We start from the raw sequence: 25609 nt of genomic DNA, 5'->3' as shown, positions 1-25609 counted from the left end.
CTTTCGTCTGTTTCCTTGCGCTACCTCGCAAACGCGGGAGACAGCGACAAAGTATAAAAAAAAAAAAAAAAAAACATTAACATTATCACCCTACATCAGGAAAAGCAATTAGGTACAAAACTAATTAAACAAGTATTGAAAAGAAAAGTTAGGAGAGCAATATACATTAATCCTTCCCCTACTGCAAATGAAGGTCACCTAAAGAGGTTTTAATACAAAAATATCATCTGACATGACAAGGAAAATGCAAGCAACTCTTGTATGTATGTACATGTTTAATCTGTTTTGTCACTAAAGCATTCTAAATAGTAAAAGCCACTGCAATGGATGGGATAACTGTAAATACAGTGGAAAGGTGAAAGATATGTAAAACCACAATAAATACATTGTGTCAGTTCGTAGAAAAGTCTGAGGGAGCCAGATGACTACAGCAGCACTGATATTGCTTTTATACGAATGTAAAGATGACAAGAATAAGTGCAAATACTACGAAGGAATCAATCTACTGAGAATACTCGGGAAGCAGTACGACAATTCATAACTCATACAAAAAAGATGACAGAATGAAGGATAAGAGAAGAGCAGAGACATTTCAGGAAAGGAAGACTGAATGTTAATCATTTTTTTTTTCTGTGAAGATGGCTGAAGAAACAAACATAGCAAAATGAAAAGCTATATGCAGCACCTATGGATCAGGAAAAGGCATATGATAAACGACACCTGAATGCACTGTGTGAGGTACAGGGTTTAGAGAGTTGTTGTATGCAACAGTCATCCTATAAAAATAGTAAAGATTACATGAGGGTAGATGGTGGGTTTAGTGAAATTTTTAAAAAATAGTAGACAAGGGAGTGAAAGAAGACACCTGTAGTTTCACCTTGAAGCAGTAAGAAAGATGAAAGCAGAAACAGGAAGAAAGGAGCTAAGCCTGAGCAAGATGGAAAGACACTGTTGTTGTTGACTTGCCCATTAGTGTAATGTTCACTGTTGCTGTGAAAGATGAAGAGAAATTACAAATGGTGGCACAGAACATCCTTTATCCAATGTAAATTGCTTAACTCAAATGACAACTCAAATGACAACTATTCACAGAAAATCTACCAGGCATCGTTATTCAAAAAACAATTTCACTATTTGCACTAAAACAAAATAACAAGAAAGTTCCACCTGCCACTTCTCCCACCATGTAATTGTCTTGCTCTTCCTTCATCAACATCAAAGGGCAAAGTTTGTGAACTATTAAAAGGAATGACAATTTAAGTATTGGGGATTGGTACAATGCATACACAGTGAAATAAAGGACTAAGTAAGGAAAAAGTTGAGAGATCTTTAGGGAAGGTTATAAATGAAAAAAATGTAACTATGAATGTAGAGAACTGAAGAACAATGCTGTCCAGCTAACCCTAAGCCATATAAGTAAAATATGAACATAAAATGAAAAAACAGTTAGTTAGCAGCCACAGTAGTGTGAATAACTATCACGACCTCCTGATTCTGTAATATTTCAACAATGTATTTTCAGGTGAATGGCTTCCCAAACCCAACTAACCATTATCTATCTATTGTAATTATCTAAGTAAGGGCAGAGTCTAAACGAGGAGTAGGATGAAAGTGAGTTAAGATAATACTCTGTTGTAGTTTGGTCCCAGACAAAGGATTCATAACAATAGGTTTGAAAAGATTTATGGGTGTACGGCGGAAAGAAAGAGAGTGCAAGAAAGACAGTTGGCATTAAGGGAGGGGAAGGCATGGAAGTACCTACAGGAGAAGGCCCTAGAATATGTGAAAGGAATGGAGCATTCTAGAGGAATATGCTTGGATACAGTGGCCTGCAGACTTTTCTGCAGTGTATATCCAATATGGAGAACAAGACATTAGAAAGATATGTACAAAGATAAATTCAGTATAGCAATCTAATGAGCAATATTTGGCTTCAGAAAGAGATCAGGTTTATCAAACATCATCTCGTTAAAATAATTATATAATGGACATAACTGGCACAACTTGAATAAGCTAACTGACAAAATATGTGGTACCTTTTTATTTCATAAATAAATAATATTAGTTACAAAGCAGAGGATGTGACTAACTTCTCTAATAATCTTACAATTTACTTTTTTCATGCAACAGCTACTACAAACATATGCAAACCATGCACTCAGTAACTGAAACTAACCCTTAGTAAGTATCAAACAACTCAACTGGAAAATACTTGCAACTATCAATATCATATATATATTTTTATTCCCTCTAATCCATGGGGAAATGAAATACGATAACCTATCAAGTGCACTTTCATGTAATGATGACATCATCAAGGAAGATACAAGAAAGAAATATAACAGTCAGATGATATACACGGAAGAGAAATAGCTAGGATGCCATTTGGTAAACAAGTTATTTGTTTACCAAACAGCATCCTAGCTACATCTCTTCCTTGTATATCAACTGACTGTTATATTTCTTTCTGGTATCTCCCCTGATGATGTGATCATTACATGAAAAAGCATTTGGGAACTTACTGCATTTCATTTCCCCATGGAATAGAAGGAATCCACTTGATCACACACTCAACTGTGATCTCTTCCAATATATATAAATACAATTTTTTTTCTACTTATTATAGATAATTGCTGTTTCTCGCATCAGTGAGGTAGCACAGGATGAGATGAGAGAGCTTGGGAAGTGAGTCAGTTGTTGTTCGCTGATGATACAGCGCTGGTGGCTGATTCATGAGAGAAACTGCAGAAGCTGGTGACTGAGTTTGGTAAAGTGTGTGAAAGAAGAAAGTTAAGAGTAAATGTGAATAAGAGCAAGGTTATTAGGTACAGTAGGGTTGAGGGTCAAGTCAATTGGGAGGTAAGTTTGAATGGAGAAAAACTGGAGGAAGTAAAGTGTTTTAGATATCTGGGAGTGGATCTGGCAGCGGATGGAACCATGGAAGCGGATCATAGGGTGGGGGAGGGGGCGAAAATTCTGGGAGCCTTGAAGAATGTGTGGAAGTCGAGAACATTATCTCGGAAAGCAAAAATGGGTATGTTTGAAGGAATAGTGGTTCCAACAATGTTGTATGGTTGCGAGGCGTGGGCTATGGATAGAGTTGTGCGCAGGAGGATGGATGTGCTGGAAATGAGATGTTTGAGGACAATGTGTGGTGTGAGGTGGTTTGATCGAGTAAGTAACGTAAGGGTAAGAGAGATGTGTGGAAATAAAAAGAGCGTGGTTGAGAGAGCAGAAGAGGGTGTTTTGAAATGGTTTGGGCACATGGAGAGAATGAGTGAGGAAAGATTGACCAAGAGGATATATGTGTCGCAGGTGGAGGGAACGAGAAGTGGGAGACCAAATTGGAGGTGGAAAGATGGAGTGAAAAAGATTTTGTGTGATCGGGGCCTGAACATGCAGGAGGGTGAAAGGAGGGCAAGGAATAGAGTGAATTGGATTGATGTGGTATACCGGGGTTGATGTGCTGTCAGTGGATTGAATCAGGGCATGTGAAGCGTCTGGGGCAAACCATGGAAAGCTGTGTAGGTATGTATATTTGCGTGTGTGGACGTATGTATATACATGTGTATGGGGGTGGGTTGGGCCATTTCTTTCGTCTGTTTCCTTGCGCTACCTCGCAAACGCGGGAGACAGCGACAAAAAAAAAAAAAAAAAAAAAATTATGTATATGTCTGAGTATGTATACACTGAAATGTATATGTATGTATTTGTGCATGTGTGGGTTTTTATTATATACTTGTGTATGTGGGTGGGTTGGGCCATTCCTTGTCTGTTTCCTTGCGCTACCTTGCTAACGCGGGAGATAGCAATTAAGTATAATAAAATAAATAAATAAAGCCCCTACTACAGAAACTAGCTTTACACCTTACTTTTCCATTATCATATCTATTTCATACTATACAACAAAACACATTCACTTTGAACAGGCACTGATTTATGTAACAAACACAAAATACCTGCGGAGTGTAGATGATTGCTGTTCATGGCCTTCAGCCCGAGGTGCAAGCTGAGACTCATGTGACGTGGACCGTCCTAATGGTTGCATGGGATTTAGAAGGCAAGCCTGATATTTCTTTCCAGGTGGTGGAGTTGTTGGGAACTTTTTATCACCTTTGAAAAAAAATTACATTAAATGAATAAATACGTATTCTCCATAATAAAAACAACAAAGAACCTATAAAATTTTGCAAAATTTTCTAGCAGCTATGTAAAATAGGTCCCACGGCATAGTCATTTAGTATCTACCATCCACCTAACATCACCACACCTCCCATCACTCACACAGAACAACAAATCAATCAATGAGCCCTATATCCATTGAGACTGAACCATACAGGAGGATGGTAAAGAAGTTACATCTTCAAGCAGAAACATCAAGGAGACCCTTCAATGGACAGAAAATTATCTTACTGGAAGGGAACAAATTACACAGGACAGGTAAGCCTTTTCAAAATGAATGGTATCACTTGTGGCAAGTGATAGGGCTGAGTCTTGGAACCAATGTTCTTGGTCAATGAAAATGACTTGCTAGAAGGTTTGAACTCATTCCTGAATATGTTTACAGATGATCTTAACAACATGAGGAAAGTAAAAAGAGAAAAATTTTAAATCAAAAGGTTATCATGACCAATGATATCAACTGTATCATAAGTCATAGATCAAAGAGCTATTACATAAATGTGTGATCAAATTAATACCCCCAGTTATCTTCCTCATACACTTATTTATTTTCAAGAAAATCTACCTATATCAAGCATTAAAAATTGAATAACAATAAACTAAAAGATGGGAAAGACTATCACTCACTAATTCACTAAACATCTTGCACCAAACCTTGTCCTCCAGTAAAATATCTTCCAGACACAGGTCATTGCATCTATATTTGCAGTCCTCTTATGCACTTCCCCACTCTATCCTCCCATCTTCACTACCTTTAATCACTTCACATTTTCATGTTTGCAGAAAACAGCATAAATAAAAATGAAAAATCTTCACTTACCTGACGACTTGCCTTTGGGGATTATATTTGGTGTTGGAGGAGGTGTGTAGCGCTTCTCTGAGAATATGGAACTGCTACTAGGAAGGGTGAGGTTAGAGGCTGCATGGAAAGGTCCACCAGGACTCTGAGGAGGAACTGAAGATAGGGGAGGAGGAGGTGAAGAAGGAGTGGAGGAATCATCACTGCTACGCTGACTGATTGGTGCACCTCTACCACTAGTTCGACTTCCATCACCACTCCAAGCTCCTCCACTTGTACTCCCACTGGTAACACTACCACCATCCCCATCAGAAGACGATACAGATGAGCGGCATTCCCGTTGTGTCCGATGGCTAGGACGAGGAGATGGTGGACAGGATCTTTCCCAAGAATCCCAGTACAGGGGTAATTCTGAACTACCCCAGTCTCCACCCTGGCCCTGCATTTGTATCTCTACAAAACAAAATAAACAGCTATTTTAGCAAAGCCTGGAATGAAAATGGCTATCTAACAGAATAAAAAATTTAATCCAAATGAAACGAGCAACTAATACTTCATAATATGACTCAGATAACCCCATATCTTTCTCCATTACTTATCTTACAGCAAAAATATGGTCTATAGATATTTTTACCTTCCAAAATCCACACAGCTCTTCATCTACATAAGGCGAAGAATCAATTCAATGAGATAATTCACAATCCTATCATATATAGTGCTAACTAAACTCAGATGCCTTACTCCTCTGAAATTCACACAGTCATTTTACACTCCTCTGAAATTCACACAGTCATTTTACTCCTGTTACCTTGAAACATAATAATAATCATTGCCTTCACCCAATCTTCAAGTACCTAACCACTTTTCCACACTCAAATAAAACTTCCCAAATAAATTCAGCTGCAACTAAATCTCCACACTTACTCATTTTCTAAAGCCCTTTAACACTCACTTAACCTCCACTTTTCACCATTCCAACACACATACCTTCATTCTGTTTTTTTATGAGTATATTACTGCTCTTCTCACTACTTAACATAAGCATCCATAGTATCTTCCTCTATTCTCTTACAGTGTGCAAGGAGTTTGTGGCACAGCATAACGGCAAAGATGGGTGTGTCTAATGGTGTAGTAGTCCCAAACAATGATGCATGGATGAAAGGCATTGGCCCTTGATAAAGTCACAGAAGAGGATAAATAGGTTGGAAATGAAATATCTAAGGACAATTTCTGGTGTTCAAAGGGTTGACCGAATAAGAAATGATGGGAGCAAAAGAGGTGCAGCTGTAAGAGCATGTATGAAAGAGATGAAAGAAGTGTGCAATACTGGTTTAAACATACGGAGAGGATGAGCTAAAACCTGACAATGAGAGAAGCTGACAAAGAGCATATAGGTCAGAAGTGAACAAGAAGTGGGAGACTGAGAACATGGAAGGATGATGCAAAAAATTACTTGTTTAATCGGTGCTTGAACACACAGTAAGATGTGAGCCATGCATGAGACATGGCAAACTGCAACAATGTAGTAAACAGTGGGTGGTGTGCTCTCAATAGGTTGGACCAGTTCATATGAAAAAGTCAGGGAAAACCATGGAAATATCTATGAAGCTAGGCTATGGATAGAGGATCTTGTTTTGGTGCACTATACTTGATAGCCAAAGAGTGAATGTAATCAAATAAAGCAGTTCTTTGTCTGCTCCTTGCTCTACCCCACTATGCAGGATACAAGAAACAAGTATACAAAAATATATGTGCAACATAAAAATGATACTATAACATAGAATAAACACAAAATCTGAGTGGCAGCAAAAGAAAAAAAACAGTAGACACACCTTTCAACCTAAACTAAGCATTAACAAAAGTAACCACAATATCCAGTATAATCAAAATCACTCATGATTCTGGCAGACAAAATTCTATGACATCATCACTTTACTAAAGAGTTGCAAAAAAGAATGGACAAAAGACTGGACTGATGGACAAAACACTCTCCCCGTATATGCACATCCATGTTGCATGTGCACATGAGGAAATAAAAAATAAAACTGAGAAAATAAAAAATAAAATAAGTTTCATGCTAAATGTATTCCATGTAACTTTTCATTCTTTCCAGTGCCAAATCTTAAACTATTAACTGCTACACATACTCTACTGATTTCCCATACCTGTATATCGTTTGAGGTTGTGCATGGCTCGAGCCAGCTTGTGGGCTTCACTCCGATCTGCTCCATAATCACTGAGGATGTTCCGTAATTCATTTTCCCTTTTTTCCAGCAATGCTTCAAGTGTTGCAACTCGTTGGCCTAAACCCTAAAATGATAAAAAATCAATACAGTACACAAAAACATGAGTGAAGAAAAAAATAACATTCTGCACATCAGCTAGAGTGGATAAGAGCAAACAAGGCCATGTTTCGTCTATTCTTAGCATTACCCCATTAATGTAGGAAACAGCAAACGAGTATTCATCTTCACCTTTCTAGGTACCTTTTTCCATTATGCTTTTATTGCACATTTCGTAAATCACACCAAGATAAAATGGTATATTGATGTTTGGTTAAGTTGTTTCTGGTATAGTCCATCCAAAAGAGAGAGAAACAGTTTGGTCTGGAAAAACTTCCTTCCACCCATAACATTAGGTTTCAATGACTCACTAGATGGATCACCAAAACAACTGATCTCCAGGAACACAACTATATCGCTTTGTGAAGACCCATGGTACTCCACTTCAGCTTCATGAGGAACTTTTGATATGAACCACCAGTAGGTTGTCTGTGGGTGCCATGAAAAAAAAAATACCAGCAATATCACAGAAGGATAAATCAAACATAACATAAAGAACTGTAAATAGCTTTCCAATGAAATCAGATGATGCTTATGAAATTGATGCAATTCATCAACAAATGCAAAAATGAAATTCACAGAAAAGTTACCACTTACATAAATAGAATCCTTGCTAAGTCCAACAACCTGCAGCCACTGCTTGAGAGAGGGGTAAAGCTGCAGCTCCAGGGGCAGTGGTACACCCGTTGGCAAGTGCCTCTTGGTTACCAGCTGATGACTGAACAGCTTCACCAACTTTCCCTGTTTCCAAGAATATCAAAATGTAAATGCATGAAGAAGTCAAGCATCTATATACTTCAAAAATAAATACTCAGTACACTGTACAAAACAACCACCATACAGTGCTCAATTCAGGAAATGATTACAATGGATTCCTAACTGACAAAGGTATGGCTTCATAGGATTACAAAATAGCTCACCTTTCCTTAACCACCAAGCAACAGCTTTTATTCATATCTGATTCATACCTTTATTGTTCAATGGCATTGTAAATTAAATGCATGGCTATAAATAATTTTCATATAATTACAATGGGCCCAAAGGGTATCAAGTTAATTCTAATAACCAAGATACAGTGTGATTATGAAAAACAAAAGAGTTGGTTTCAAACATGGTAAATATATACCTATTCAATAATCTAATATCTATGCAATTATTAAAAAACACATACAAATAAATATAAAGTACCAATACTGGACAAAATCAACTTATAAAGCACCAGGTGGCAACTATTTCCCAGGATGAATGACTGTAGGCCAGAGGTTCCACTCCAGCAAACATGTTCCCACTCCCCCGTGCAATTCAACCTACATGCACAGTCACTACTAGAGCAATGCGCATTCACCCATTGTCCAACCAGAGAAAAAATCACAGCTTTCTCATACTCAAAACACCACTTACATCTGAGCTACTGAAATCCATATGCATACTGCTGATGAAAGAAATCCCTATCTACTTTAAAAGCAAATAAAATAATATGCTGTATTCTGCAAAGGTGCTATGCTACAACATTTTTTAAGAATCTTTCTTTACGGTGTACAAACTTAGTTTTCATAGGGGGATGCTGAAGTCAAGACAGTCTTGGAAACCAAAGAATTTAAATAAGAACAATTTCATTCCTAGTTAGATTATCACTAAGAAGCAAATGTTTAGTTTCTATCTTACAATAAATGAAAGGATTTTTTGATGCTTGGCAATAACATCAAGGTGTTATCACATTCTGCCTTCTTGTGGTTACAATGAGAGTGAAATGTCACCTTCAGCAAGACCGTATGACTGTTGCTGGATTAAAAAGAGTACAGTCTCATTAAGGAACGATCAGCTCCACAGAACAGCCTTTCCCTGCTTGTGACCTAAGACCAGCCTCAAAGATGCAGGTTGTATGTCTGATTATATAAACACCTCGTTTAGTCCAAAAAAATGTGCAATTTCTACTGACAAACACACACACACAGTACAGTGTTCAGAATAACAGTATAATCATGAAACAAAACTGACACATGAAAGAGGCCTCCTCATGAATCATAACACGCTCTCCCTTATTTCAGTGAAAATTCAATACCTTGGTTTAATGTCTCTCATCATAAATTTGTCCAATTCTTAATAAGTGTACTAACTCTTCTGTAAGAAAATCTGATAACTCAGATATCAAGATGATGTACATAAAAAAAGGCATAAAAACCTCCATATGTCAACCCAATATAAGTTGCTTCTAGTATGATTTGTCAGTAAATTAGGCAAGTGTCATGTGTGACAAGGAAAGACTGCATGTTTGTGGACAGAATGCCAGCAGTCCACGTGTGGGTGAGACAAAAGGAAAGACAGCTATCTGGGTGAGAGTGCAACTTGATGACCACTAAAATGCTGGCTCACTACTCAGCCCTCTGCTAACCCTCCCAATACTCAAGTGGGTGGTACTGGTGATATACCTCCCAGGGTGGTGGCTGCCTACCAACTACTACCTACATTATTCACAATTTTACTTAGAATTATTCACTTTTCATTCAGATTTAAATAAACAAATTCAAGACAAAACTTTTTAGAATTATTTTGGTTTAAAAAAAATTTCAACACGAATGAATTTTATTCAGAAAAACATCAATACACCTGACTTCATTCTGTAGTACCTGAACAAGAGTCCCAACCCTGAGTGAATGAGAAGGGTGCCTGGCCTGGAACCTTTAGAGAGAAATAGGGTTTGGAGAGACCAAATCATACTTTTATTCTTGTAAAAACTGATCGATATGAAGATGTAAAGAAAGTATATCTTTGGAAAGTTATCTGTTAAGTACTGCATTATGTACTGAGATGTTTAGTAACATTATAATACCGTAACAATTTTAGTACGCAATATTTTATCTAATACCTTAGATACATGGAGAGAATGAGTGAGGAAAGATTGACCAAGAGGATATATGTGTCAGAGGTGGAGGGAACGAGGAGAAGTGGGAGACCAAATTGGAGGTGGAAAGATGGAGTGAAAAAGATTTTGAGTGATCGGGGCCTGAACATGCAGGAGGGTGAAAGGCGTGCAAGGAATAGAGTGAATTGGAACCATGTGGTATACCGGGGCTGACGTGCTGCCAATGGATTGAACCAGGGCATGTGAAGCGTCTGGGGTAAACCATAGAAAGTTCTGTGGGGCCTGGATGTGGAAAGGGAGCTGTGGTTTCGGTGCATTATTACATGACAGCTAGAGACTAAGTGTGGATGAATGGGGCCTTTGTTGTCTTTTCCTAGCACTACTTCGCACACATAAGGGGGGAGAGGGTTGTTATTACATGTGTGGCAGGGTGGCGATGGGAATGAATAAAGGCAGACAGTATGAATTATGTACACGTGTATATATGTATATGTCTGTGTGTGTATATACATGTATACGTTGAGATGTATAGGAATGTATATGTGCGTGTGTGGACGTGTATGTATATACATGTGTATGTGGGTGGGTTGGGCCATTCTTTCGTCTGTTTCCTTGCGCTACCTCGCTAACGCAGGAGACAGCGACAAAGCAAAATGAATATATAAATACTTTAGAGAAAGGACTTTCCCAGAAATATCCCTCTATTCATACTGGTTCAACTGAAAACTTGAATTTGCAAGTTGTTTTACTTTAAATCAAAATCCTCTGGAACACATTCTGGATGAGTAACAGGGCCTGTCTGTAACCACTTATTCTTTTTTCTCAACAGAAATGCAACACTATTTTGCATAAAGCTCAATGCATTTCAAATAATACATAAAACTATCATTTTCAAGACATAAGTGTATCAAAATAAAGTCCCTTAATATTATTCAAGTATTTAAAGGCTAATAATCGATACCAAGCAGCAGCTACATAATGCTTTACTTATGGCACACCACCTCATAATCTGCAGCAGCCTAAAGAATGTCTGATGAATTGATTGTATTTCATGCACATAATAGATTAAGGGAGAATAAAAAGATGTTCTGGAAGGAGGTAAATAAGGTGCGTAAGACAAGGGAGCAAATGGGAACTTCAGTGAAGAGCGTAAATGGGGAGGTGATAACAAGTAGTGGTGATGTGAGAAGGAGATGGAATGAGTATTTTGAAGGTTTGTTGAATGTGTCTGATGACAGAGTGGCAGATATAGGGTGTTTGGGTCGAGGTGGTGTGCAAAGTGAGAGGGTTAGGGAAAATGATTTGGTAAACAGAGAAGAGGTAGTAAAAGCTTTGCGGAAGATGAAAGCCGGCAAGGCAGCAGGTTTGGATGGTATTGCAGTGGAATTTATTAAAAAAGGGGGTGACTGTATTGTTGACTGGTTGGTAAGGTTATTTAATGTATGTATGACTCATGGTGAGGTGCCTGAGGATTGGCGGAATGCGTGCATAGTGCCATTGTACAAAGGCAAAGGGGATAAGAGTGAGTGCTCAAATTACAGAGGTATAAGTTTGTTGAGTATTCCTGGTAAATTATATGGGAGGGTATTGATTGAGAGGGTGAAGGCAGGTACAGAGCATCAGATTGGGGAAGAGCAGTGTGGTTTCAGAAGTGGTAGAGGATGTGTGGATCAGGTGTTTGCTTTGAAGAATGTATGTGAGAAATACTTAGAAAAGCAAATGGATTTGTATGTAGCATTTATGGATCTGGAGAAGGCATATGATAGAGTTGATAGAGATGCTCTGTGGAAGGTATTAAGAATATATGGTGTGGGAGGCAAGTTGTTAGAAGCAGTGAAAAGTTTTTATCGAGGATGTAAGGCATGTGTACGTGTAGGAAGAGAGGAAAGTGATTGGTTCTCAGTGAATGTAGGTTTGCGGCAGGGGTGTGTGATGTCTCCATGGTTGTTTAATTTGTTTATGGATGGGGTTGTTAGGGAGGTAAATGCAAGAGTCTTGGAAAGAGGGGCAAGTATGAAGTCTGTTGGGGATGAGAGAGCTTGGGAAGTGAGTCAGTTGTTGTTCGCTGATGATACAGCGCTGGTGGCGGATTCATGTGAGAAACTGCAGAAGCTGGTGACGGAGTTTGGTAAAGTGTGTGGAAGAAGAAAGTTAAGAGTAAATGTGAATAAGAGCAAGGTTATTAGGTACAGTAGGGTTGAGGGTCAAGTCAATTGGGAGGTGAGTTTGAATGGAGAAAAACTGGAGGAAGTGAAGTGTTTTAGATATCTGGGAGTGGATCTGTCAGCGGATGGAACCATGGAAGCGGAAGTGGATCATAGGGTGGGGGAGGGGGCGAAAATTTTGGGAGCCTTGAAAAATGTGTGGAAGTCGAGAACATTATCTCGGAAAGCAAAAATGGGTATGTTTGAAGGAATAGTGGTTCCAACAATGTTGTATGGTTGCGAGGCGTGGGCTATGGATAGAGTTGTGCGCAGGAGGATGGATGTGCTGGAAATGAGATGTTTGAGGACAATGTGTGGTGTGAGGTGGTTTGATCGAGTAAGTAACGTAAGGGTAAGAGAGATGTGTGGAAATAAAAAGAGCGTGGTTGAGAGAGCAGAAGAGGGTGTTTTGAAATGGTTTGGGCACATGGAGAGAATGAGTGAGGAAAGATTGACCAAGAGGATATATGTGTCGGAGGTGGAGGGAACGAGGAGAAGAGGGAGACCAAATTGGAGGTGGAAAGATGGAGTGAAAAGGATTTTGTGTGATCGGGGCCTGAACATGCAGGAGGGTGAAAGGAGGGCAAGGAATAGAGTGAATTGGAGCGATGTGGTATACAGGGGTTGACGTGCTGTCAGTGGATTGAATCAAGGCATGTGAAGCGTCTGGGGTAAACCATGGAAAGCTGTGTAGGTATGTATATTTGCGTGTGTGGACGTATGTATATACATGTGTATGGGGGGGGGGGTTGGGCCATTTCTTTCGTCTGTTTCCTTGCGCTACCTCGCAAACGCGGGAGACAGCGACAAAGTATAATAAATAAATAAATAAATAAATAGATTAAGGCCTAGGAAGTGTGTTTGGGATCATATTTTTTCATGTTCCACTAATAAGTATCAAAATAAAATACTCACTTTAAATGGGTATGAAAATCAGGGAATGTGTGAGGTTAATTAATAACATACTTTGTTACAACACTTTTAAAACTCGACAAAACACATGAAAATCTCACCTTATTTTCCATCACAGCTGAAACTTAATGAATGCTCAGTATGACAGTCAAAATATACCAATACTGTCTTCCTGCTGTGACATGGTTATCAATGTTCACAAGGACTGTTTGCATTTCTATAGACAAGCTTGCATGTATGCAAACAAAATCCCAAACAACCCAGCACATGAGTGTAAGCATGAGGCACAATCATCACATTATCTCAAATAACAAAGAAAATTAAGTAAACATCATCTGCTAAAGGAATTTAGATATGTTTCTCACATATTCAGCCAATTCATATTTCATAAAATTTTCCATTATCTATTCAACGTTACATTTTTTCCTGAACTTTGAAGCCTTTATTACTGTCGCCATTTATCAGTACAGGACAGAAAAGAATAATTCCAAATGTGCTCCCACAAAATTCTAATTCATTCTACACTTACCACAGTGGCAAGCATTATTTGCAGCTTTTCTACAATGTATATATAATGGGATATGGGACTTATAAAGTAGGAGCATACTTTTTAAGCATTACAGCTTTAATTCTTTATTGTTATCCAATATTTTCAACCAACATTTCAAGTACTCCTCTTTAATGTACATCGCTTCCCTTCGGATGGAAGCAGTATACAATTTCCCTCTCCTTCAAGGCCCTACTCAATCTGAGTAAATCCTTGATCGAGTAAATCTTACTGAAAGCTGCCTCCGCCACTCTATATATCAACTATAGTTATTAAGTGTAAATGGTGCAGTGGCATAGCTTCATTAAAATCCATAAAGAAAAAGCAATACAAAGCTTGACTACTACTTTACCACATGTTCCATTTGCATCCACCATAAACACAGTCACTACACATAACACTGGCTTTAAGGCATACACAGAAGGTGAGGAATTAGCAAGATAAAGGAGAGTAATTGGCAAGTTAGCCTGACAAATAAGAGCATAAAGTGGGTGTGTCTGAAAGAGGAAGACCCGCAGGTTGCTTAGATACACAGGGAGAATTGAAGTGGGAGTGTATGAACAAAGAAGACCTGCAGCTCGACCAGATACACACAGGGGAGTGAGGTGGGTGTGTCTGGGATAGGAAAACTTGCAGGCTGCCCATATACACACAGGGGAGTTCAACATGGTGTGTCTGGAAGAAGACCTGCAGGTTGTCCATACACACACAGAGGAGATGTGGGTATGTCTAAAAGAAGGAGACCCAAGGGTTGCCCAGACACACCCACACACAGGGGAGTGAGGTTGATGTGTCAAAGTGAGGACAGCTTATGGGTCGCCCAGACACGAACATAGAGGAGTGAGGTGGGTGTGTATGGATGAGGAAGACCTGCCGGTGTCCCAGAGGCACTCAGGGAAGTGAGGTGGGTGTGTCTAAGAGAGGAACATTAGCGGGTTGCCCACCTCAAGCGTGCGGATCTCCTGCTGGGTGAGCTGGGCGCTGGTGGCACATTGGGACCGAAGTCGCTCAAGGTGCTCTGCCTGCGAGGCGATGAACTGGTGGTGGGTCTCACACGTCTCCAGTGCCCTCTGTATCATCTCCTGCACGCCCACATCGCCTCCCACGCCCACCTGCTGCTGATCTTGCCCGTCTCGCTCTCCCTGCAGATCCCCAACCACCACCAGCTTACCTCCACCACCGCCGCCCCACGACATGGTCTAGCTTACTATCTGTATATAGACACTGTACACAAGACCAGGCGCCGTAGCCCGCGCGTTCCCTTCATGCTTGGTCGCCGCTGCGTCGCGCTGAGCTACAACCTTACATTGAACAGATAAGAGAGCGCCACACACTGGCCGCCATCATGGATACCCAGCAAACATTTCTCACTCACTCTGCTGCGTTCTACACCTCTCTGTTTTGATTAAGAAAAACACTCAAATGCTCATTTCTACAATTTACTACTACAGGTTAAAGATGTTTACTAAATAAAAATATTGTTTGTTCACTTATAATGGATAAATATACACGTGCTTTTACTACTAGAACGCACATTACAGAAAAGAAAACATAACCGTTATAATAACAATATTTTTTCATATGGTGTTAACGCCCTCTTAATCAATGATATTCGCATTTTAGATTTAATTTCCATATTAGTAATAATATTTACCATGAATAAATCTGGAGAAATAGCGTAAAGAATTATTAATGAATAAAATAACCGAGCGTCAGAAAACGGCACTAACCTGAAGTTCGTGGTGGCACTATCTTTGTTGATAAGGAGACTGCAAATTTCTTCCTTGTGTGAGTTATTTAGGGGATGATCTAATCGTTTTAGTGTTTCTCTTTTTACTTAGGGATACCATGAGCAATTAGATCATATTAGTTTTTGAGAGAGATGTTTTCTTAGAGCATAAAAACGTTGCGTCTATGTCCGGCTCTTGCCGACGTCACACTTATCAGTGTTAATACAAAGGCCAAAGTCGTTATATGACCTCATTATATTAATTCCTTCATGAATTAGAATTGTGTGAGTTGAAAAACGAATGTGCATGTCTTGGTACTTACGTTGTGGCATTATTAGTAAAGGACATAGAGTCATTGTGGTAATGGAGGCTGGAGCAAATTTCATTTCTTTTTCATGCTATCACTGTTGCTCTTACGTTATTTCACACACTAGGTACACTATCTGGGTTTCTCTTCCAGTTTTACAAACACATGGTACGCTGTCAGTGTCTGTCTTTCATTATAAGTAACACATGGCACGCTGGCAGTGCTTGTATTCCATTATTACTAACATATATCACGCTATCAGGGTTGCTTTACATATACTGCCAACACTTGGGATGTTATCAGTGTTACTATCCTTTATTACCAGCATGTGGGATGTTATCATTGTGGGTCTTCCTGTACTACCAGCATGTGGGATGATATCATTGTTGCTATCCTATTATCACCAGTATGTGGGATATTATCAGTGTTACTGTCCTTTACTACCAGCAGCTTGTGGGATGATATCAGTGTTGTCTCTTTTCTACCAGTGTATGGGATAATATCAGTTGCTCATCGTATACTGCCAGCATGTAATGTGATATTGTTGCTACGAGCATTTGGGATATCAACGTTACTTGTTTATAACTGTCCGCACATAGAAAGTTAAGTTAGTTACTTTTATAAGAAGTGCCTGATTCACAGCTTTTCATGAACATATTTACTTGGACAGATCAATCATAAATTTTATAAGACAGATCACAAGAACCCTCATGCCTTTTTCGTCTAGTCACACAGTAACTCGTACATAAGACTAGTAATGATTATTTGTTATAAGATTGATATTCTACAAATGCCGTTCCTAGAACATACTTGGCAGTGGAGTATGTTAAATATCTCCCTGTAGCTGAGCAACATACTGTGTATATGAATTAAGACCATTAAAATGTATCCTCTGACAGGTAGGCCATTTTATGATGTCAGATGATCTTTCACAATAGTTTAGAACATCAACTATTTGTAATTTTTGTTAATACGAGTAATATTGGCTAGTCTTCATTCTTTGGGTGCTACATTAGTTATTAAGAATTCATAGAAGATACGGATGAATTGATAAAGGAAGCGCTTTGACTTGAAATGTGCATTCCAGTGGAGCAGGAGTCAGTTTTGCATGTATTTTGACTTTTGGTCTTACATTTAAGATATCAGTAAAATAAAAATCCACGTACCCATACTCTTTTGAAGGTAATATGGCATTTTGCATTTGTTTTCTCCTTTTGTGTAAACCTTCTATAATTGACAGGTCTGGAGCTTTTTTTGGAACAGCACTTGTTGGAGGAGAACTCTTCAATCTGTTGTATCTGACTCTGGTCTTGCAGTTACCATTGTCAAAGAAATCGGTGATTGATTAATCTCCTTTAACTGCTTATTGTGAGCATTTATGTTTCTCCTCGCACATTTTTGATGGAATGGTTCATTACTTTTACTGTTTTTATTACCTCTGTATCTACCCTGCCCCACAGGAAACAGCATCCCTGGAGACGGGAGAAAGTATACTTCCCACGTATTCCCTGTGTGTCGTAGAAGGCGACTAAAAGGGGATGGGGCAGGGGGCTGGAAATCCTCCCCTCCCATTTTACTTTTCCAAAAGAAGGAACAGAGAAGGGGGCCAAATGAGGATATTTCCTCTACGGCTCAGTCCTCTGTTCTTAATGCTACCTCACTAATGTGGGAAATTGTGAATATGCAAGGTAGCAGGCAACAGGCAAAGAATGGCCCAACCACTCATATATATACATAAACTCTCGTACATGCTTATGTACATGCATATACATATCAGCATACATACATACATATACATACACATACACAAATATATATGCACATGTACATATACTTGCTTGCCTTCATCCATTCCCGGTGCTACCCTGCCCCACAGGAAACACCATCATTACCCCCTGCTTCAGCGATGCAGTGCCAGAAAAACAGATAAAAAGGCCACAGTCATTCACACGCAGTCTCTTGCTGTTATGTGTAATGCACCGAAACCACAGCTCCCTATCCACATCCAGGGCCTCACAGGCCTTTCCATGGTTTACCCCAAACATCTCATATGCTTGCATCCTCTCTTTAGCTGTCAAATATGTTGGAACTAAACCAGAACCATTATCCACAGCCAAGGCCTAGTTGCTGCTCCTCTGTTGTTGTTTTGATATAATTATTAGTTGTAATTATTACTATAATTTGTAGTTATTATTAATAATGCTCATGTTATTTTTTCAAACGTTGCCATTTTATTTTTGCCACTTTACACTTGAGCAAGGTACTTCAAGAACAAATGACTGAGTCTTCAAGAAAAAGATCCTTGCTTGGCTCCTTGCTCTGTAGCCAACCTTTGGAGGAGGAGTTCCAGCCTCTTGCTTCCACCTCTCTTCGTCACCTTCCATGACATATAGGGAATACATGGGCAATCTCCTTTTTCCCCTGTTCCCAGGATTGTTATTATTTTTAGTGGTAGTAAAATATTTTTGTTAGACTATTATTGTGACAATACTTATTATTATTGCAATAATTCTAATAAGTACCTCTGTGTTTACAGCTCCAAGAACTTTCAGCATGACGAGTATCACCGAGGAAAGCTCCTACAAGGCTTTTGGAGGATGGCAAAAAGTCTTCTCCCATGAAAGGTTTGTTTGAAGTCTTTATGAGGTGCAGAATTTTGTTTTCCAGGCACAGATTGTATAGCATGTTTGAATTAGTTTCTGCTCAATATTTTTAACTGATTCACATTAGTTTTATGTATAGAGTTTTTGTGCTTATATTCAACAGTTGTGGGAAGGAGCCCATGCTCACTGAAAAGATCATGGGGTTATGTAACAGTAAGATTGATAAGTGTAGCTGGCCTATTCCTCCTTGAGGTTACACCATGGCAAGGCTGTATAATTATGAAGTAATAAAAGGGTACACTTTTGTTGCCGAACTTCTCATTGCAGGAGCCCCTAGAAAAGGGATTCTGGAGTAACAACAGGGCACTTTGTGATAGGGGTCCTAGAGTATCATTCTCATATATATATAGATAGGTGTGTATGTACATATGTATATGTGGTGTATGAGGTGGTTTGATCAAGAAGGAATTAAAGGATGAGAGAGATGTGTGGTAATAAAGAGAGTGTGGTTGAGAGAGCAGAAGAGGGTGTATTGAAATGGTTTGGTCACATGGAGAGAATGAGTGAGGAAAGATTGACAAAGAGGATACATATGTCAGAGGTGGAGGGAACGAGGAGAAGTGGGAGACCAAATTGGAGGTGGAAGGATGGAGTGAAAAAATTTTGAGTGATTGGGGCCTGAACATACAGGAGGGTGAAAGGCGTGTAAGGAATAGAGTGAATGGGAATGATGTGGTATACAAGGGTCGACTTGCTGCCAGTCGATTGAACCAGGGCATGTGAAGCATCTGGGATAAACCATGGAAAGTTTTGTGGGGCCTGGATGTGGAAAGGGAGCTACGGTTTCGGTGCATTACGTATGAAGCTTGAGACTGAGTGTGAACGAATGTGGCCTTTGTTGTCTTTTCATATCATTATCTCACGTGCATTCGGGGGAGAGGGTGCCATCTTCATGTGTGGTAGGGTGGCGGCAGGAATGGATGAAGGTAGCATGTATGAACATGTACATGTGTATGTATGTCTGTATGTATGTATACATTGTATACATACATATTGTGTATGTATGTATACATTGAAATGTGTATGTATGTATATGTGCGTGTGTGGGCGTTTATGTATATACATGTGTATGGGGGTGGGTTGGACCATTTATTTCGTCTGTTTCCTTGCGCTACCTCGCAGACGCGGGAGACAGCGACAAAGCCAAAAAATATATATATATATATATATATATATATATATATATATATATATATATATATATATATAAGTAGGAAGAGAGGAAAGTGATTGGTTCTCAGTGAATGTAGGTTTGCGGCAGGGGTGTGTGATGTCTCCATGGTTGTTTAATTTGTTTATGGATGGGGTTGTTAGGGAGGTAAATGCAAGAGTTTTGGAAAGAGGGGCAAGTATGAAGTCTGTTGGGGATGAGAGAGCTTGGGAAGTGAGTCAGTTGTTGTTCGCTGATGATACAGCGCTGGTGGCTGATTCATGTGAGAAACTGCAGAAGCTGGTGACTGAGTTTGGTAAAGTGTGTGGAAGAAGAAAGTTAAGAGTAAATGTGAATAAGAGCAAGGTTATCAGGTACAGTAGGGTTGGGGGTCAAGTCAATTGGGAGGTGAGTTTGAATGGAGAAAAACTGGAGGAAGTGAAGTGTTTTAGATATCTGGGAGTGGATCTGGCAGCAGATGGAACCATGGAAGCGGAAGTGGATCATAGGGTGGGGGAGGGGGCGAAAATTCTGGGGGCCTTGAAGAATGTGTGGAAGTCGAGAACATTATCTCGGAAAGCAAAAATGGGTATGTTTGAAGGAATAGTGGTTCCAACAATGTTGTATGGTTGCGAGGCGTGGGCTATGGATAGAGTTGTGCGCAGGAGGATGGATGTGCTGGAAATGAGATGTTTGAGGACAATGTGTGGTGTGAGGTGGTTTGATCGAGTAAGTAACGTAAGGGTAAGAGAGATGTGTGGAAATAAAAAGAGCGTGGTTGAGAGAGCAGAAGAGGGTGTTTTGAAGTGGTTTGGGCACATGGAGAGAATGAGTGAGGAAAGATTGACCAAGAGGATATATGTGTCGGAGGTGGAGGGAACGAGGAGAAGAGGGAGACCAAATTGGAGGTGGAAAGATGGAGTGAAAAAGATTTTGTGTGATCAGGGCCTGAACATGCAGGAGGGTGAAAGGAGGGCAAGGAATAGAGTGAATTGGAGCGATGTGGTATACCGGGGTTGACGTGCTGTCAGTGGATTGAATCAAGGCATGTGAAGCGTCTGGGGTAAACCATGGAAAGCTGTGTAGGTATGTATATTTGCTTGTGTGGACGTATGTATATACATGTGTATGGGGGGGGTTGGGCCATTTTTTTCGTCTGTTTCCTTGCGCTACCTCGCAAACGCGGGAGACAGCGACAAAATATAAAAAAAAAAAAAAAAAAAATATCTTCACAGTGAAGTGAAGGTTGACAAAGAGGATATATATGTCGAAAGTGGAGGGAACAAGAAGCAGGAGACCAAATTGGAGGTAGAAGGATGGAGTGAAAAAGATTTTGAGAGATCGGAGCCTGAACATACAGGAGGATGAGAGGCATGCAAGGAATAGAGTGAATTGGAACGATGTGGCATACTGGGGTTGACATGCTGTCAGTGGATTGAACCGGGGCATGTGAAACATGAATGCTGAAAGGTGTAAAGTAACTGAAATGCATGAAAAAGACCAAAAATTAAATTTGATGTCTTGGGTGTGAGTCTTTAACACTAGATTTTCTAGTGTCTGTTGAGGAGTGGAGAGAGAATGAATATGCTTGCAAATGAAATGGATGCAACTTCTGACATTTTATTGAAAATAGAAGAAATTTACGGTGTTTTTTTTTCCAGTAAGGAGCTTGGTTGCCGCATGAAATTTGGAGTTTTCACTCCCCCACAGGCTGAAACAGGTATGATTAAGAGGTGTATTTTTTTCTCTCTGAACAGTTATTATCATATGTCACTCATTGTCTTAAACTCCAAGGCTTTGATAGAAATATCCTGATCTCAAGTAAAAACATGCTATTTTATTCTATATTTATGATTAAAGCTAACATTTCCCTATCCCAGGACCAGTGCCAGTGGTGTATTGGTTATCTGGCTTGACCTGCACAGAGCAGAACTTTGTTACAAAGGCAGGATCCCAGCAGCATGCAGCCAAGCATGGCATCATGGTGGTCGCCTCTGATACAAGCCCCAGTAAGTTGTTTGTGTGATGTGTTTGGTAGTCTGTGTTATTCATAGGCCTTAACTTTTATGAATTTATGTCTTTGTCATTCATGGGCAACTTTGAAATTTAATTATAGCTGTACTCTTCATTCTCAGATAAATTTTGTGAATGATTATTATTATTATTATACTTTGTCGCTGTCTCCCCGCGTTGCCAGTTATTTTTCACAGATTTTAACATCAAAATTTTTATGGTAGTATTGTTACAATCGTTGTGTATTCAGTCAGTCAAGCAATGGATTTGATGAGAAGCACCTCTGTAGGCAGAAAGTGAAAGGGGAGAGAACATATGTATGTGTCGTTGGGTGAGAGTTTGGATATGTGCTCTTGCATCCCTACATAAATCCAGTCACCATCATAACCTCATTGTTCATTGGTTGCTGATGCTGCCTCACTAAGATAGAAGTGGTTGTATATAAAGGAAATTATTTTTTTTACAAATATTTAAAATATATAATGTTTAGGAGGATGTAACATTGACGGAGAAGAAGAAAGTTGGGACTTCGGCACTGGTGCAGGCTTTTATATTGATGCCACTGAAGAGAAGTGGAAGAAGAATTATCGCATGTATTCCTATGTGACCAAAGAACTCCCCTCTATCATTGCTGCAAACTTCAAGGTGGATAGTGATAAAGCTGGCATAATGGGACACAGGTAAATTACATATTTTGTATAAAGCTTAGAAATTGCTTATTGTAGGTTGATTGTGTTTAATAAAGCTGAACTCCAATTCCATTTTTTATCATTTATTGTCTGAGGTTTTATGGAATGATGTAAGTACAGGAAAGCCAATATGAAGTATATGGGTTATGCTTATAGCTTTTGTTGAGTAGGACATAAATCACATATACATAAAACTAAATGTCTCACTTATATTTTGCATTTACTCAAAAGCATGGGTGGTCATGGAGCCTTGATATGTGCCTTCAAAAACCCAGGCCAGTACAAATCTGTGTCTGCTTTCTCTCCAATCTGCAACCCCATCAATTGTCCTTGGGGAGTTAAGGCATTTACTGGTTATCTCGGTGCTGAGAACAAGGACACTTGGAAGAACTATGATGCCTGTGAACTGATAAAGAAGTACAACGGTCCTCCATTAGAGGTTTTTGTGGATCAGGTTAGTGTATTAATATCATTTTATGGTCTAAGTGGCAAATGAAGATGCATCCCAGAACAAATAAGTCTCTATGTATCAAGTACAAATTGGAATATTAGCTTTTTTAGGTGACTGTTTTTCCACTTGGCTGGGAATATTATCGGTAGAATATGAGAAGAATGGTTAAATTTAGAAAGAGATATGATGGTTGGCGTAAGTGATTGTTGGTAGTGAAAGCTAATGAGGTAGACTTCATATTGGGCAAACTGTAATATCATATTCTTTCTTACCAGAAACATGCCAGACATAATGTTTGTTCCAGTTTATACTTTGTTGGGACAATATGTAGTTTGATTTACAGTGTTATAAAGTTTAGATTCAACCAGTGTCTTGTCTTATCGTTCAATGATAGAGTATTCATAAGCATTGTTGGTTCTTGCTTCATCATTTCCTTTTTTGTTAGAATTTTATGCTGTCAGATGAATATATTCCATGGATCTAACAGGATAGGTTATAGAGAAAGAAACTGGCTGAAAGAAGCGCAGTTGTTATTAGCCTCTCGGGATAATACATGTCTTCGAAATTTCTTTTTGTGCAATTAGTTTCACCACCAAAGTACTTGGAATTTCAGTCTCAGTTCACACTCATAGAAATTAAAGTGATATACAACTGACATCATTACTTAACTATTATGGGCCGAAAAATAACTGTAGTTTGAGATACATTTTTATTCACTACTGAGGATTTGCTTGTGAACTTTAAGCCTGTACACAACTTATTTACCCCATGTGATGGATAGGAAGGTGGTAAAAGAAGAGTATCTAAAAGTGTATAGACGAAAGCCAATCACTGAGATGTTGCATCAGTAAAACCAAAAATATCGTTTTGACATTGGGTTTGTAGTTGTAGCAGGATCCTCTTAAGTTTCACAGTAGAAGTATTGTTGGAAAGGAAAATGGTGACATTACTAAGAAATGACAACATATATGAAACTGATACCAGACAGCGAGTCATTTGTGTGTATAGGTCATGAAAGAGTATGATATCCACTTACTGCTGGGCCACCTTCAAGCGTTGCTACTGCAGGACATTATATTCAGGATGCAATTGAGTCTAATGAACTAAGTGAGCTGGAAAGTGAAGAAAAAAGAAAAAATAGTGAAGCAGAAGACAATGACAGCACTGGAATTGACAATTCTGATACAACATCATAGACATTGAAAATAGATCAACTGGCATTGGCTGACCACACAGTTTTGCCAGGAATTGGAAATGGTGTACACTGTTTTCAAAGTCATAATTACCATTTCCTTTATCTTTTTAAACAAGTATATCTTTATGGAATCACTTATTTTAATTTATAGGACAGACAACTCAGACTTGCATAGGTAAATGATAGAAAATGTGGTCTGAAACAACTTTCCGAGGAAGATCTCTGCTTTTTTCAAATAAATATCATGAAAAACATATATCCACTCAAAATTATTTGTGGTAATGCAGACACTTAGATCCCCAGATGCATTATCATAATGAAAGTAAAAAAGGAAAAATGTTGAAAGGGAAAACTTTGAAGATTGCTCTTGCAACTTCCAGTGCTAACAGGATTTCCCCTTTTACAAAAGCAGACTTTGACCTTTCAACAAGAAGACCAGAGGAGCTACCATAACATGAAATTATTTTTCATAGAGATAAGTATTGTACTAGTTTCCATGGTTAAAACATGAAATAATTAGCCGTTTGATTTATTGAAATCCCTCCTGCACATCAGGGTATCTTTATATCTACAACATGTCACTCTGAATTGGTTAAGGAACAGTGAGAATGTTGGAGTTTTATATCTGAATGTAGCAACATCATCAGTTTTGGCATTTGCCATCTGTTAACAGTCACTTCCATGCTTGTGTATAAAGCATACCCCTGAAACTGCAGGAGCCCCATGAAAGGGTCCTGGGGTTACATAGTTAAATGTTTTGTTCATTCTTTTATTTGTTATGATATGTTATGTATGTCCATGTGTCCATTACTTTATTTTGTGGTATTTTATTTACAGGGCAAAGCAGACACCTTCCTCACACAGGGTCAGCTTCTTCCGGATAATTTGGTAAATGCTTGTGCAGCTGTGGGAGTCCCAGTGATCATGCGGATGCAAGAGGATTATGACCACTCATATTACTTTATTTTGACTTTCATGGGAGACCATTTTGATTACCATGCAAAATTCCTAAAAGCATGAGTACAACATTAGTATTTCAGCTTTCTGAAAACCGAAGCAAAATCTGAAGGAATTACTTACCAGACAATGATGGTATATTTTACAAGATCAAATCAATTATTGTGCTCAAGTTGAATAAATTGTCTTAAAAAACATTAGATCTTTTCTGATTCCTTATATGTTTTTATGCTCACTGGTGTTAAGCAGATAAGCTAGCTTATTGGAATTGTATATCTATGATTCTGTTAGTTTCAATCTAGCCTTCACAATATCTTGTGACTGAATTTTTGTATATAGTCAAGACTTACCACAGATATTATATATAACAACTAAAGTGTCTAAAAGTGCTCTTCTCTCTTGACACAGCCAAAGCATATGAATCAAATGGCACCCTTCCTCATGTATTGAAGAATATATCTTCTGAAATTGCACTTGCACACATTTTCTACTGAAAAACCCAAATTTTTATTCATTTTTGAAACATGCATTGGCACAACGTATCTGTTGGGTAACCATTCAAACCCCTCCAGCTGTCGTCCTGATGCTTAGATAATGACTATTTC

At 38.9% G+C, this 25609-nt stretch overlaps 2 protein-coding genes across 6 annotated transcripts in view; one reads left to right on the top strand and one right to left on the bottom strand.

Moving 5' to 3' along the window:
- LOC139747092 (kinase suppressor of Ras 2-like) overlaps positions 1 to 15229 on the bottom strand; it is a 49121-nt gene extending 33892 nt beyond the window's left edge. For all 5 annotated transcript variants that reach the window (XM_071658904.1, XM_071658906.1, XM_071658905.1 and 2 more), the window contains exons 1-5: positions 14794 to 15229; positions 7921 to 8064; positions 7147 to 7291; positions 5003 to 5434; positions 3960 to 4113 (exon numbers count right to left, since the gene is read on the bottom strand). In XM_071658904.1, the coding sequence (XP_071515005.1) occupies positions 3960 to 4113; positions 5003 to 5434; positions 7147 to 7291; positions 7921 to 8064; positions 14794 to 15045 (1127 nt within the window). In that variant the 5' untranslated portion in view covers positions 15046 to 15229. The remainder of the gene's footprint in view (positions 1 to 3959; positions 4114 to 5002; positions 5435 to 7146; positions 7292 to 7920; positions 8065 to 14793) is intronic.
- A 282-nt stretch (positions 15230 to 15511) lies between these two features.
- LOC139747098 (S-formylglutathione hydrolase) lies at positions 15512 to 25201 on the top strand. The gene is made up of 7 exons (XM_071658917.1): positions 15512 to 15637; positions 18423 to 18510; positions 21361 to 21419; positions 21580 to 21708; positions 22203 to 22392; positions 22633 to 22855; positions 24885 to 25201. The coding sequence occupies exons 2-7, from the start codon at positions 18440 to 18442 to the stop codon at positions 25065 to 25067; spliced, it is 855 nt and encodes a 284-aa protein (XP_071515018.1). The 5' UTR covers positions 15512 to 15637; positions 18423 to 18439; the 3' UTR covers positions 25068 to 25201.
- Positions 25202 to 25609: the final 408 nt, after the last annotated feature.

The sequence above is a fragment of the Panulirus ornatus genome, chromosome 67 (assembly GCF_036320965.1).
Source record: "Panulirus ornatus isolate Po-2019 chromosome 67, ASM3632096v1, whole genome shotgun sequence".
Taxonomy (NCBI): domain Eukaryota; kingdom Metazoa; phylum Arthropoda; class Malacostraca; order Decapoda; family Palinuridae; genus Panulirus; species Panulirus ornatus.
The sequence above is the reverse complement of the archived record's forward strand: the minus strand, read 5'-3'. Positions and strand labels throughout refer to the sequence as shown.